A 15485-nucleotide genomic window follows, 5' to 3' on the forward strand; every position below is an offset into this window, starting at 1 on the left:
GGCCTCGGAGCTCTAAACTAACAATTCATTGCAATATTGATTTTAAATAGGCCTTTGAAAGCACTCTGAAATCTTGGGAAGATAAGCAGAAGTGTGATTCTGGTAAACCAGTTCTTCGAACGCATTTGTACATCCAGCATGCAGTTGACCTGGCGACAGAAGAGGTGTCTCAGATGCAGCTGTGCTCACAGGCTGCAGAGGAACTCATCACCAGGTACTGAAGTCCTGTGAACCTTGGGAGCTGTAAGAATGCTGGTCTTGGCCAATTTTGGTTTTTGTATTATTTTTTTAATAAATTTATTTATTTTGTTTATTTATTTTTGGCTGCGTTGGGTCTTCGTTACCTCGCACAGGCTTTCTCTAGTTGCGGTGAACGAGGGCTACTCTTCGTTGTGGTGCATGGGCTTCTCATTGTGGTGGCTTCTCTTGTTGCAGAGCACGGGCTCTAGGTGCACGGGCTTCAGTAGTCGTGGCACACGGGCTTAGTTGCTCCGCAGCATGTGGGATCTTCCCGGACCAGGGCTCAAACCCGTGTCCCCTGCATTGGCAGGTGGATTCTTAACCACTGCACCACCAGGAAAGCCTGGTTTTTGTAGTTTTAATACATCATTGCAGTTGTTTGGGGTATCTAGAAGAGATGCCTTTACCCTCCTTCTTCATTTGCTGCTTCATTTATGCCTTAGTATTCACTGTTTTTTTTCATCAGCTCGCCTCCAACACACACGTGCACAGACCTGTGTTCTCCACAGGCCAGATATCTGACTTCCTGAAACACAATGGAGAACTCGCCTAATGAACCCTGTCATGTTTTATATATATATATAAAACCCTTCCATTATTATTTCCCCAGTTTACACATAATCTTTACACTATACTACTCACTTATATGGTGCCTCATAATTTTTAAGTGTTTATGGGAGGTAGAAGGAAATGCAAACATTAACCATGCAAAAAACCCCAAAAAAAGTCAGGGGGTGAACGTGGGAAGAGTCCAAGAATCAGTTTCTGGCAGACGTATCACAGAGTTTGTGAGACCACAGAAATAAATTTTAGGAGACAGAAAGAGAAGATAAAAATAATAAGTTCTGTGAATGCAAAACGGCTAAAAATCACTATGACCAGGGGCAGAATTCAGGGGGGAGGAGGGACGGTGGGCAAGTTTCTTATCTCCTCCTCACCTAAATCTTATCCACCAAATGGGGATACAAGCTGCCTGACCAGGTCGCTGTGAAGGTTAAGTGAGACCCACCATGTGAAGTGCTTATTAGCACAGCATGTCTGGTGTATTTAGTGTTCTGAGCATGGTCACTCATATTTTTCCCACACCTTCACCTGGTCACTGATCAAAATGTTGAAATAGAAAAGAAGGAAAGGGGCTTCCTTGGTGGTGCAGTTGTTAAGAACCCGCCTGCCAATGCAGGGGACGCAGGTTCGAGCTCTGGTCCAGGAAGATCCCACATGCCACGGAGCAGCCAGGTCCATGAGCCACAACTACTGAGCCCACATGCCACAACTACTGAGCCCACGTGCCACACCTACTGAAGCCGTCACACCTAGAGCCCATGCTCTGCAACAAGAGAAGCCACCACAGTGAGAAGTCCACGCACCGCAATGAAGAGTAGCCCCTGCTCGCCACAACTAGAGAAAGTCCACATGCAGCAATGAAGACCCAATGCAGCCATAAATAAATAAATAAATAAATAAATTTAAGAAAGAAAAAAAAGTGAAGGTTGACCAGATTTGCTTTTGGTCTACCTAGTTTGATTCCCCATATCTCTTTATAAATTTTGCAAATGATGAAAATCAGGATCACTCATTAATTTTCACAATGTATTCATTCAATATTCAACAAATAATTTGGAGCCTCTTCTGTGTGCCAACCATCATATTAGGCACTGGGATGCCACGATGACTGCAGTCCCTCTTCATAATTTGCTGGCAGAGTAGTAGGAGGGAGATGTGTGGCCAAAGATCTGTCACATGTCACACAGTGGGCACTGTGGATGCCCAGAGGAGGCCAGAGGCAGTGAGGGAGGCCTGCCTGGAGGAAGTGACTTCTCAGCCTAGTCTTGAAAGAAGAATAAGAGAAGGAGTAATCTAAGAATGGGAGCCAGCCTGGGTAATAAAACCCAGAGGAGAGTGAGTGCATGGTACTTTTAGGAAATCTCAGGGTGTTTGGAGTGACTGAAATGTTAACGTGGTATATTTGAGAGTGTGGAAAATGTGGACAGAGAGTTGAGCGGCGGTGGGGGGGGACAGATCTTTATCAGGATGTTTCTGGAAGCAATGTGAAGCACTGTCCACAGAACAGCAAAGCTGGGGCAAGGGTGAACACTGTCAGAATGGTCCTGTTAGGAAACAATGGACTGAGGCAGTAGAGATGGGAAGGAGAAGAAGGATTTAAGATAGGTTAGGGTCTAAAGTTGGTACACAGGCATGTTCAGGATGATCCTAAGGTTTCTAGTGAATGGCTGGTTAGACTAAGGTGCCTTTGATGAAGCCATATTATTCAGGAAGAGGAACAGATTTTGAGAGGGAAAATGATGGGTTCCATATTGGACTTACAGAATTTCAGTTACATTAGAAATACCTACGAGGAGATTCAGTTAGCAGTTGAAAATGTTAATCTGAAGTTGATTTACAACTTTCTTTTTCCTTGAAAATTAGAATAACGTTTATCTATCTCTGTTCTTCTTGTTAATAACCTCTTCTTCATGATTTCTCAAGGTTATTGGTAAGGATGCTTAGGTGACATTTGCAAGTTCCTTTGTGCCTTGGATATCAATGTAGGATCCTTAAGAATTAAACTCTTGATTCAGCCATGTGGGGCTTCTGTCTCTTCTTTTGTTCTTCCCTTTCCAGATTGAAGATCATTTTCCTTGAAGATGTTAGAAGCAAAAGGATTAGGATAGTCTTACCTTCTTGTCACCTGCAAAGCTTACATCATTTTCTAGCAATCAGTAGAACTTCTCCTCCTTTTTATTTTTTTGGCTGCGTCAGGTCTTAGTTGCAGCGCACGGGCTCTTCATTGTGGCACTTAGGCTTCTCTCTAGTTGTGGCATGCGGGGTTTTTTTTTCTCTCTCTAGTTGTGGCGCATGGGCTCTGTAGTTTGCAGCAGATGGGCTCTCTCGTTGAGGCTCCCGAGCTCAGTAGTTGTGGCACGCGGGCTTAGTTGCCCCGTGGCATGTGGGATCTTAGTTCCCCAACCAGGGATCGAACCCGCGTTCCCTGCATTGGGAGGTGGATTCTTTACCGTTGGACCACCTGGAAGTCCCTCTCCTCCTTTTTCTTCTTGGCCTCATTGCCTCCAGAATCGTGTCATTCTAGGACTGTTCTTGAAGGTTTATATTCCAGAGGACAGTGGCACTACAGGCTTTGGCGTTGGATAGACGTAGATTCAAATCCTGGCTCTATCACTGCATGTGATTTAGTATGTGATTCAGTATCACATACTAAATCTTTCTGAGCCTCAATGTCTTCATCTATAAAGTGGAGAAAGGTAACCACAGCTACCTTTTAGGTTGTGAATATTAAATTAGATAATGAATATAAAGCACTTAGCATATAGAAGGTATATGTGGCAATGTTTTTCCCCTAATCTGTTGTATTTGTGCCTGGTTGAAGTTTCAGCGAATAAAAGATGTGTCTACGCTCTACATTTGGGACCCCTCTCAACTTTCCAGTGATACAGCAAAATGAAATGTTACTATGCCCTCTTCTTCCAAATAACACCTCAATATGCTTATCTCTGATTCTAGGTCTAACTTTTTTTATATAGAAGATTTGGGGTTAGTATTTTTTGTTGCAATAGGGTTTGAATTTTGTAAATCTACCCCATGCCATTCATAATCGAGCAGTTATTAAATAAATTTCCTTTCATGACCTTTTTTTTTTTTTTTTTTTTCGCGGTACGCGGGCCTCTCACTGCTGTGGCCTCTCCCGTTGCGGAGCACAGGCTCCGGACGCGCAGGCCCGGCGGCCATGGCTCACGGGCCCAGCCGCTCCGCGGCATGTGGAATCTTCCCGGACCGGCACACGAACCCGCGTCCGCTGCATCGGCAGGCGGACTCTCAACCACTGCGCCACCAGGGAAGCCCATTTGCCTCGTTTTTGCTTTCAGGATTTGTGATGCAGCCACCATCCACTGTCTTTTGGAGCAAGAGCTGGCGCACGCAGTGAACGCATGCTCCCACGCACTGAACAAAGCCAACCCGCGCTTCCCAGAGGTGAGGAGCCAATGGTAAATGCCCATTCCGCAGATTTTTTGGTGTTCCACATATAGCTTGATACAAAATGTGCCACATCCTTTGAAAGAACATAATACTAGTCTATACGCGTCTCAGCCAGAAGCTTATCATTCGATTGTGGCCAGGTTTTTCTTTATTTTCCTTTTCTGCTGTGTTTCCACTCCTGCTCTTTAATTTGCTTCCTTTTTTTCTATTTCACTTTCCATCACTTGTCACCTTCCCATCTTCCTTGTGCTCCTTCTCTTTTTAAGTACTGCCATTCCTCTTTTTTACCTTCTCCCCTGCACCTTCATATAGGGCAAGCCTAGATATCATGCATTTAACTAGAGCTGTTCATGCATTTTTGAGGTTGTCCACTGAAATTATTCTCCATTTTGTTTTACTAAATCAGTAAATTTAGTTAATTTTCTAATGTAGAAGTTAATAATAGAGTGGATAGAATAGAAATGTGATGAAATGTGATGTGATAGAGAAATGTGATAGAGAAAACTGGTAACATTATTTTTACCCTTTCAATTATTCAGTTGATTTACCTAAGTTATTATACAAATAAGTGTGAGTCCTCAAGATTATTAAAATCTAAAAATCAATCCGGTTGGAACTGTGGAGAGTGATACTCAATGGATAGAATTAATTATGATCAGATAATGTCCCTTTTAAGACATAATTTTCTTTGACTTAATTCTTGTGGGAATATGTGTCTGTTGTCGCCAGCATATACATGTTCGTGTGTAGGAGATGTGGTCCTGGGTGTATTCACTACAGTCAGTGCATTCTTCTGGCTCTGTGCTCACAGAATTAGAAGAGGTAATCATGCTAACGAATGTGAGTGTGAAATTTTGCAATTACCATAGAATTTGGGTAGACTTTTTAAAGTATTTGCGATGTGAATTTAAATCGGAAGAGTAAAGTGTAAAGTACTCGCTGATGATTGAATCCCAATTTAATACAGAACTACTTGTCTTTGATGTTTTGTTTTGTTTTTTTCCTAGAGTCTTACGAGAGACACTGCCACTGAAATAGCCATCAATGTGAAGGCCCTGTATAATGAAACAGAGTCTTTACTAGTTGGCAGGGTTCCTTTGGTAAGGAAAAGAAATGGTGGATAACATCAGAATGATGATAAATGTATGGTTCTTGTGTTCATTAGGGAGCACGCATTCATCAGATTCTAATGCACAAGCAGCCTCCGGCCTCCATCCCTAGAGCTTCCTTTTTACCTAGCTTTTGCCTTCAAGAAAATTTATGGCTACACCTGGGAGTTACACTTTAGGCTAACAGGAGTAGAGATTTCCCCTCATCGTGGTTTTTTTTTGTTTGTTTTTTAATAAATCCTTATTGGAGTATAATTGCTTCACAATACTGTGTTAGTTTCTGTTGTACACCAAAGGGAATCAGCCATATGCATACATATGTTCCCCCAAGTCGGCTTTGAGAATCTTGAACTTTACAGAGAGTGGTAGACATTCCCTAGGGACTCATTAACCCATTAATGCAGAAAAGTAGAGGAAATCATGAGTTGTGTTCCTGGAATTAACATTTGAAATAGGATTGTTATTTTCTAGATTTGCTTAGATGATGCTTTCTAGATTCCGTGTTTCAAGAACTAAATTTCAAGAACTAGACCTATTCGTAGGTTAACTCAAGATTGGTGTTGGAAATCAAGTTGCAGCCAAGTCTGAATCAGACCACAAGTTCATGGACCTCAGTCCTTTACTAATCAGCCTTTCTTCCCTCACCCTTGAAATGTTCTAGCACGTTGGGTCTTTTCGCCACCTAGTGTTCCATTGTAGGTTATTCACACATGCTGTTGTAACTGTAGAAGGCCAGGTACATTAGCTATTGTTTTCTTCCTTGTAACAATTTTGATTAATTGATAGGTGATGATCTTAAAACATTTCTCTTTACTGTAATTTTATCTCTTTCTTGGGAAGATGTATACATCTAAATAAAAGCGAGAATAAAAGTCATAGCATCTGGCACAGTGGAAGAACGAGAGGTGTGTTCCATAGACTAGCCAACTGTAAGTGATTGGTTGGAATATCTGCTTGACTGGAGTCCAGAGTAAAATGTATCACCCTTGGAGCATCCTTTGCTCTTAGAAGAGAAGCTTCAAGGCTGCATGAAGTCCATTGCTTTTACCCACCTCCGAGGGAAGCTCAAGTATAACTTCCTTGGGGCCAGAGGTGGCTGCCTCTGCTATGGTCGTGAAGAGAAATTTTTAGGAAGAAACATTGAATATCTCTTCTGTTAAAACCAATGGGAAAATCTTCTTGGCTATTCTTGGCACTTCTATTATTAACCTGAATTCTTCTTGCTGCTCTTCTAAAATTAGTCCTATAGGAAAACCAGTGAGCTGTGACCTTGGTCCCAATTATTGGATGAAGGACATGTATTTTTTTCATGTTATTTGAAATACATTTAAGATAATTTCTGATTGACGAGAACTAAAAGCATAACTTACACTGTATTTTAGCTCTCTACACTGAAAATACCCATTAAATGTTACTTGGTTAATATTAATCAATTATATTATGTTAACGTATAAGGATTCCCCTCCACTTTTAATTCTTCTGTCATTGTCAAATATGGATGTTTGGTTTGAAATGTATACCAGTGAATTTTTTTTAATATTTGGCAATATTGATATCAAAATAGTCAGTCGTGTTTGAGAGCAACTAAGTTATATGCTTCATTTTGCTTGTAGAATGAATATGCAATAACCATTTTATCAGTTTTGTAAGACATATATTCTTAGACTTAAAGGAAAGTGGTAAATTTTATTTGACCTGGTGGAAAAATCTCCATAATTTTATTAACTTCTAGAAATGCTAGATCCCTTGAATAACAGAGGGAGAAAAATAATGTCCCTAATAAATAACAGTAATATTCTCTCTGAACCTTCAGCTTAAAATTCTGTGAACCTATATGTAGGTACTCTACAATTTTAAAGTAATTTATAAAAGTATTGATTAGCTGGAAGAGATCTTAGAAAGTGTGTAGTCACTTTCTACTATTTATTGAGAAGGAAACTTAAGACCCCTGAAATCAATTCATCTTCCCTTGGTTGCATAGTTAGTAAAAAGGCCAGGACTAGAATTCAGTCGCCTCCCTTTCAATTCTGCACCTAACAGTGTTTGTTTCACCTTTATTCATTTACTGAATTTGTAAGTGACTTTTACTAACTGCTTCAAATGGGTGGATAATAGGTGACCAGTTAAATTCTCTTTAAAGTTTGCTAGCCCTCTTCCAGGTTACAAGCCATTTAGCTTTTTGCTTTGCCCTGATTTGTGCAACAACTTTTTGTCACAAATTTTTCTGAGATCCATGGGTCTTTTTTTAACCTGTTATTTTAATTATCCAGAGGATTTTTGTGCCAGGCAGTTCTTATTATATGACATATTTTTGACCAATTTAAAATATTATTATTTGTTCACACAGCGACCTATGTAAATCAGAATGATTTTTGCCACAAAGAAGTAGAATAATGAGATTACTCCCTAGTGCAAGCCGGCAGAATGGGCGGATGGATGCATGGATAGGAAGGGAGGAGGGTTGGATTTACATAGAAAAAACATCACCATAAGTAATACTTTTCTATGTGAAATTATTAAAGTCACACTAGCTACTTATATCGTCTTTGGGAAGTAAGGAATAAATCTATTCAGACTTGCTTAAATGAACTCAGTATAAAATAATTTGTTCTTTTTTCCATATTCTTTTGTATTAAAACCAACAACAATCTAGCCTCGTCTGATAAGAGATGAGGATGTTCAGTGTCAGTAAAATAATTTATTCTATTTGAGGTTGGTCACTGAGGCTTGTTTTATTTTGTTTTTAATCTGCTGGTCAAATAGCAGTTGGAATCTCCACATGAAGAGCGGGTATCCAATGCCTTGCATTCCGTGGAGGTGGAGCTACAGAAATTAACAGAGATCCCTTGGCTTTATTATATCTTACACCCAAATGAGGATGAGGTATGTAAAATTTGTCCTGTTTCTTTATAAATGTGTACGCTTTGTGACAATAGAATTTGAATGCATCCTTTGAAAAAGAGATGTTCAGGAGAAAATACATTTTGAATATAGTCGTCCTCCCTTATCTGCAGGAAGTATACGTTCCAAGACCCCCAGTGGACCTCAGAGGAGTACTGAACCCTATGTATACTATGTTTTTCCCTATACATACATATCTAAGATAAAGTTTAATTTATAAATTAGGCACAGTAAGAGATGAACAACAATAACGAATAATAAAATAGAACAATTATAACAATATACTGTAATGAAAGTTATGTGAATGTGGTATCTCTCTCTCTCAGAATATCTTGTTGTACAAATGTAATGCCTTTTCCATATCAGCTAAGCACTTCTCATGCACTGTGGCTATAACCTTTGCAGTTTGAGATGCAACAGCAAAACTAGCATGAATTTCTTTTTCCTTCTTCACAATTTCACAGACAGAAGATTCGTTCTTACTGTAGGTCTTAGCAAGCTCAGCATACAATTTTTCTCTTTCCTTATTAAGTCGAGAACTTTCAGCTTTTCATTAAAGGAAGCAATTTTACAGCCCCTTTTTGGCATATCTGAATTGCCAGCTTCACTACTCTTGTGCCTCAGGGCCCTTATTAAGTAAAATAAGTGTGACTGGAACACAAGCACTGTGCTACCACAACAGTTGATCTGATAACTCAGATGGCTACTAAGTGACCAACAGATGGGATACGCTGGACAAAGGGATAATTCACATCCCAGACGGGATAGATCAGGATGGCTCACGATTTCATCATACTACTCAGAACGGTGCACAACTTAAAATTTATGAATTGTTTATTTCTGGAATTTTCCATGTAGTATTTTCAGACCGTGGTTGACCGCAGGCAACAGAAACCGCGGAAAGGGAAACCACAGGTCAGGGGAGACTACTTTCAGATGCACTTTTCTTGAACCAACGAGAAAAAGCTTTTATGTGAACAAAGGCATCTTATGGGAATCGGTACCTTTTCAGGAGTACGTAACATCGTGAACTTTTGGGGAAGAAGTTATCACTTCAACAATATTTTGTGTGGATAACTTACATCTATGTTATCTGTGCTATCAGAGTGGGTTTTTCTTCTCCTAATATCCTGAGAAAATTCTCTTCTTGCTCGACTCGAACAGGAGCCCCCCATGGATTGCACCAAGAGAAACAGCAGAAGCACAGTATTTCGTATTGTGCCCAAATTCAAAAAGGAAAAGGTTCAGAAGCAGAAGACAAGTTCACAGGCTGGTAGGTGATCCACACGGGAAGGGAAGGGATAACATTATGAAAAAAATAACGTATTGAGGTGGTATCACCTCATCACCGAGGGGATGAAAGTGATCTGAGACTAGAGAGTGGTGATTACTGCAGCATGTTATGAATGTACTAAATACCACTGAACTGTACACTATAAAATGGTGAATTTCATTTTATGTTCACTTTACCATAATAAAAAAGTCACATCACACCTAAAATAAATCCAAACACGAGTAGGAGTCTGTAGTCATGCAGTTAACAAGTCTACAAGGTGGTTGCCGATTTGCTTCTACTTTGCTGAGTGAACGTCAGCATGTCTGTTAGATGGGTCTTCGTCTTGCTAACAATAATTCAAGGCTTGTAACTCGTTTTCCTTCTTCAATGTGCAAAATCTGTATCATTTTGATAAATGGAACGTAGAAACTTTCGTTTACTCCTTTAACTTGCTAGATATATTGTCCACCTCAAGTTATATATTCTCTTCCTTCTCTTTTAAGGACTTACGATGCCATTTCAGCCCCTCAGTAATGACAGTCCACTGTGACACTTGTATTCTCAAGCAAAGATTAAACTCTCTCTTGGGTATTCTTTCAAGTTCCCTTTCCACCTTTCCTTAGAGATTAAATTTAATGCTGTACTACTGCTAAAGACCTTCAAGTTCTGTGTATATGATGGTAGGTGCCTTTCATAATCAAATCATTTTGTAACTCTTCTGAGTTAGCCATCTCATTTTGAAAAGTGATACATAACCTTATTTTTGACAATCGTAAAGCAGCTATTGAAGGGCATTTTAAAACCAAATGTGGCAAACAAGGAGACTTTTATTAAGCTAATCAATGTTGGGTAAAATGTATAAAAGAGTGATTGTACATACTGTAAAATAACAACCCAACTAATCTTAGAAAGCGGTGTTGACAGTTTTTAGATGACATTAAATTGATTTAACAATACATTTATTGCTATAATTATCAATAATGGTAATCATCAAAACCAATAAAGGCAGTACTTGAAGTCAGCAAGACCTGAAGCAGAAATCTGTGTAAAATTGTACCCTGTGTCAGATTTTAAATTTTAATTAGCATTTGTAGCTAATTAAACTATAATAAGTTTCATATATGGTCCTTAAGGAAATCATCAGAGCTTATTTAGACCTTGTACTACTGATCCTAATCATGAGAAATACATTTTTTATACATACTGTGCAGTTTGCATGGCTTTAAGGAGGAAATTGAGCTAAAGAGAAAGGCACAGGTGCGCAGCAGTGAATGTCCTTGTAGAGTCAGATCCTGGTGTTGACTGATAGTCTGAAACTTGCATGGGAAAACGTGGAATTGCAGTTTTGTTGAGACAATACCTTGAACCTTTCCCTTTGCTAGCACTGCCGCTGTACTCTGTTTCGCATCTTCTTTGGCCAACCTGTGCTTTGTGATGCATTGAGCATGTAGAAATTAAGGGGGTTTTGCTCTTAACTTTGGTAGTTCAGAAATGGGGCACAGAGGAAGTTGCTGCTTGGCTGGATCTGCTCAATTTGGGAGAGTACAAAGAAATCTTCATCCGTCATGACATCAGAGGGGCTGAACTCTTGCACCTGGAAAGGCGAGATCTTAAGGTATTTCCTTTGTGCTACTTCTGCTCTTAAAATGTTTCTTGCAAAACAGACTCCTTTCTCCTGTGCTGTTCTGTTCTGTGCTTATAGCTTGGCTTATGTTACGCAAACGTGCAGTAATCTAATATGCCTTGTCCTGTGGTCTGAGTTCCTGGTATGCATTTTGAAACAAGAATGTCAGCAATATTTTTCTGTCAAAATCATTGACTGTTATAGCTAAAGCTTAGCATGAACTTAGTAAGTTTTCTCTGCATCCATTGGTATGGCTGTTCCTGTGCTAATATTTCCAAATGGATCATATTTCCATCGGCTTATTTTTTTGGATCAACGTGAAAGGCGATATTGTTGCTGAAAATATCTAATTAAAGGTTAACAACTAAAAATTAATTCAAAATGCCAATAACAAAGCCTTTCTAATATATGGAACTAGATGAGAGACTTACAGCAGTGGCTACTTGGAATCCTATGATTTGGTTGTGTTTTAAAATTGAGCTTTCAGAGGTCACATGAACAACTAGACAAATAAATTCAAATTTCCTTTCCATGACTTATTATTAAAATTGTATTCTTCTCAAAAATAAATTTATTATTTTCTTTAGTAAATGAAGTAAAAATTATGCCTTGTTTTTGCTAGAAGGCAGCCCAAAGTCTATTTGTCTTTTATGACAGGGAACGAAAAGTATTAATTCATGGTCTGCAGCAATTCCCTTTTATTCTTTGGGTGGAGACGCAACCATAGAAATGGCCAAAGAAGCATATTCTGTCCCAGGGTTAGAAGTAGGATTTTGTAATGTTATCTTTTCTTACCCCACGCTGCCATTTAAAAATTCCAAGACTGATTCATAAGCAACTGACAAAGCCTTCAACATTTGTTGGATTGATTCCTTTCCTGTAGACCAGGTTCTAAAATGCATAGAATTATGAGACAGTAAATTAGTAATAAATTCATGAACGGTTGTGCCTTTATCTACAAATACGTTAGCAGAGATCTTTGACCCCATGATGGGTAACCTAAAGTATAGATTTTTATAAAGCAGAGTCATAAAGTTTTAGCACATCAAAAGTAGACACCACTTATACCTAAACATTTTTAGCCAGAATAATAATAAAATAATAGCTTAACTAATTATCTTAGTTGAGAGTCCCAAATCTGGAACATAGCAAAATACACAGTGTTACAGTTCATAAAGTAAAAATTACTTCAACACTTGAATACACCAAAAACTAAATGTAGAGGATCATTACGTGGAACATATTTGTGTAGCTTCTGATATCCTTGGCAGGCAGCAATATTTATTGAATAGCTACTGATTAATATATTATGCCAGCTTCTCTAGGTGGCATCTGCCCTCTAGAAGCTTGCATTCCATTTGCCGTGAATAATCGTATGTTCAAGGAAAAGGCTGTGTGTGTATATAAGTAGACATGTATGTGTTACATATATGTACATACAAACATATATAAACATACACACACAGTGAGTGAAGCAGTTATTTGCAGAGTGAAAAAACAAAGCTCACACAGAAAAGTCAAAGTTAGACTGATAGGACCTGGCTGGAAAAAAAATAAGAGTACAAAGGAGCTGCTGATTAAGAATTATGTTAGTAAAATTTCTATTTAGTTTTTCATGAAACTTTTTTGTTGTTTTTATTTTTAATGCAAATTACATTCTTTCCCTTAAAACTTTTCTTTTAGAAGTTTTATTGACATAGTCCATTTTAACTCTTTTGGTTCTAAAACAGGGTGTGGGGCAATGGGAAAAGAAAGTAATTTTACAGAAAGAGCCTTCAGTGGAACAAAACCGAGCTAGAGAACGAGCTATCCTTGTACTCTGTGGTTATAGCTGTAAGAGGGAGCAGACCCTTCAGAGGAAAGTCTCTTAATGTTGGTGAAGGGTTACCTACTCCCTAGGTAATCTTGTCCATTCCCATTGCTTCGAATACTGTCTGAATATATCATGGGTTCACAAGGTTGTGACCTCATTTGTAAACTTTAGGATTATATCACCAACTCTACTTGCTACTTGGCCATCACACAGGATGTCAATCTTAACGTGTCCACACCAAACTTCTACTCTCCTGTCCTACTCCCATTCTGCCCCTTCTCCAGTGCTCTACATCTTAGCAACTCAGGGATGTGAGCTAGAGAAACCCAAGGTCATATTTAGCACCTTCCTCTTTCTTATCGTTTCCCCCCTAACTCATTAAACCCATCACATAGTTTGACTTTAATCTCCATACGTTTCTCTTTCTCCTTTCCACAGTCCTTCCTCTTGCCTGTGTAAGGTCAGTATCTTCCTAACTGACCCTCGCATTGCTACTCGTGCCCTCTCTCGTCCATTATCCACATTGCACAGTGACATTTTAACATCAGGTGTATCACTTTTCTGCTTAAAACCTTTTAGTGGCTTCCCATTTCAGTTAGAATAAAGACTCGCGTCTATGGGAGGCCTACAAGGTCTGCCTATATAGTCAACCTGCTATGGAATACTGGCCCTTGCTGGGCTATATACCCTTCCACCCTGGCCCTATTGCATTTGCTTAAAAATACTGACCTCTCTCACCTTAAGGGTGTACCCTCCTATGGTATGCTTCCCCCCATCCCCGTCACCTGGCTAACTCTCCTCAGATCTTGGCTCAGGTGTTACTTCCTTATCATCAAAACAACTAGAGATAGCAATGTGACAGTCTAAAGGTGGGAAAGGGGAAATATTGCTAATGTGTTTTAACAGACAAATAAACTGATTGCATTATTTTACCTCCTAGAAGGCAGTAGGAAAAGTGAGGGATAACAAAGCAAATGGTAAAGACACAGGGGTTTTGTTTGGTTGGTTTTTTGTTTTCTCCATTTGGAAAGTTGTATATGTGTGCGTAGAAGGGTAACAGTATCTACAAAGCATGCCTCTGCAAAGTTAAAGCTATTCATCCAAAGAAAGAAAAAGTCAACACTAAAGAATATGATAAAAATAAATACATAACAGACATCATGGCATAACTTTATCACAGCCTAACTCCTAGAAGATGTGAATGTATTGAACTCAAACTAAAGAAAATATAGCTAAGAAGTTAGTGTAACTCTAGGGAAAACATTCATCTCGAGACACCAAAATAATAATTCTGGGTAGAGTCTGCATCTCTCAAAGAAGTTTTTATTCTTGAGAATACAGTGGGCACATGGCCTAAAATAAAATATTTAATATTAAAGGTATTTCTTAATCAGATAACTATGTTATCACAAAGTATAAAGAACATTAAAATATGCCACTCAAATCAAAGAATCTAAATGCCTCTGTAAATGCATCTGCCTTTCTATCTTCCTGTAGGGTTTGGCCTTGCTTTTAAGTTTGCTGTTTTAGCACACACTCAGGAAACGTGTAGTTGCCTTAAGACTAATTGTGGATGACCTGGTATCATATGAGCAAATATTTTTCAGGGTCAGTTAAATATTGTAAAAATGATACCCTGAAATTATCTCAAGCTCAAAAAGAGCACTGGCTGTGGAAGGAGTATTTTCCAGAAGGATTCAGAATCATCAGTAGCATTGCTGCTATAGAATTCAAGGAGATCATAAAGTATATGGGAGAGAGAGAACGCGCGCGCGCGTGTGTGTGTATCTTCTCAGACAAATAATCTTGTGGTACCTTATATTTTCTAGGCTGCTTTGAAAGTCATCTTTTTCCTAATTTTCAAATATTTCACGTTCTTTGTTTTGTGAAGAAGTTGTCTGACTTCACACAAATTGATGATGCCCATTACGCTTAAAGAAGCTATAGGGAGGCCTTCACCATCTCTTTTAGTTTTTCAGACAGCGAATACTATGGCTGTCTTGGATGGGTCTCATTTATCACTACAACAAGTATTTGTTCGCCAGGCTCCTGCTCTGTGCTGCCCACTCTGCAATCACCATTCATTTCTGAAAACTAAATATTGGTTCCTTGGTTCTTTTTTAGGAAGATAGTCCTTTAAGAAACAAGAATTCTGAGGGAAAGGGTCAAAAGTGTTTTGAGGAAAAGCATCAACCCACAGATACATACCAATGTTTATGTAATTGTTTATACTTATACATTACGAAGTATAAGGAATATTTAAATATTTCACTCAAATCAAAGGCTCTAAATGCAAGTTCAAATGCATTTGGATTCCACATTTAGGTCATGGGCACTGGAGTCTTCCCTGAGGATCAGGCCTCACTTGTAAGTTTAATATTTTAGCAAGGAAATGTATAGTTGTTTTAAGACTAATTGTGGATACCCTGGTGTCACATGTCACTTCTTTCAGAGATCACAAAAGGACCTGTGGTTTTTTTGTTTGTTTTTTTGTTTTCTTGTTTTTCGGTACGCGGGCCTCTCACTGTT

At 38.9% G+C, this 15485-nt stretch overlaps 1 protein-coding gene across 1 annotated transcript in view; it reads left to right on the plus strand.

Moving 5' to 3' along the window:
• Window positions 1-15485, plus strand: part of DGKH (diacylglycerol kinase eta) — a 182084-nt gene that overhangs the window by 152874 nt on the left and 13725 nt on the right. The window contains exons 26-31 of the mRNA XM_067713236.1: window positions 51-214; window positions 4122-4227; window positions 5241-5333; window positions 8106-8225; window positions 9408-9516; window positions 11004-11134. Coding sequence (XP_067569337.1) covers window positions 51-214; window positions 4122-4227; window positions 5241-5333; window positions 8106-8225; window positions 9408-9516; window positions 11004-11134 — 723 coding nt within the window. The remainder of the gene's footprint in view (window positions 1-50; window positions 215-4121; window positions 4228-5240; window positions 5334-8105; window positions 8226-9407; window positions 9517-11003; window positions 11135-15485) is intronic.

Source organism: Pseudorca crassidens, chromosome 18, assembly GCF_039906515.1.
Source record: "Pseudorca crassidens isolate mPseCra1 chromosome 18, mPseCra1.hap1, whole genome shotgun sequence".
NCBI classification, from domain to species: domain Eukaryota; kingdom Metazoa; phylum Chordata; class Mammalia; order Artiodactyla; family Delphinidae; genus Pseudorca; species Pseudorca crassidens.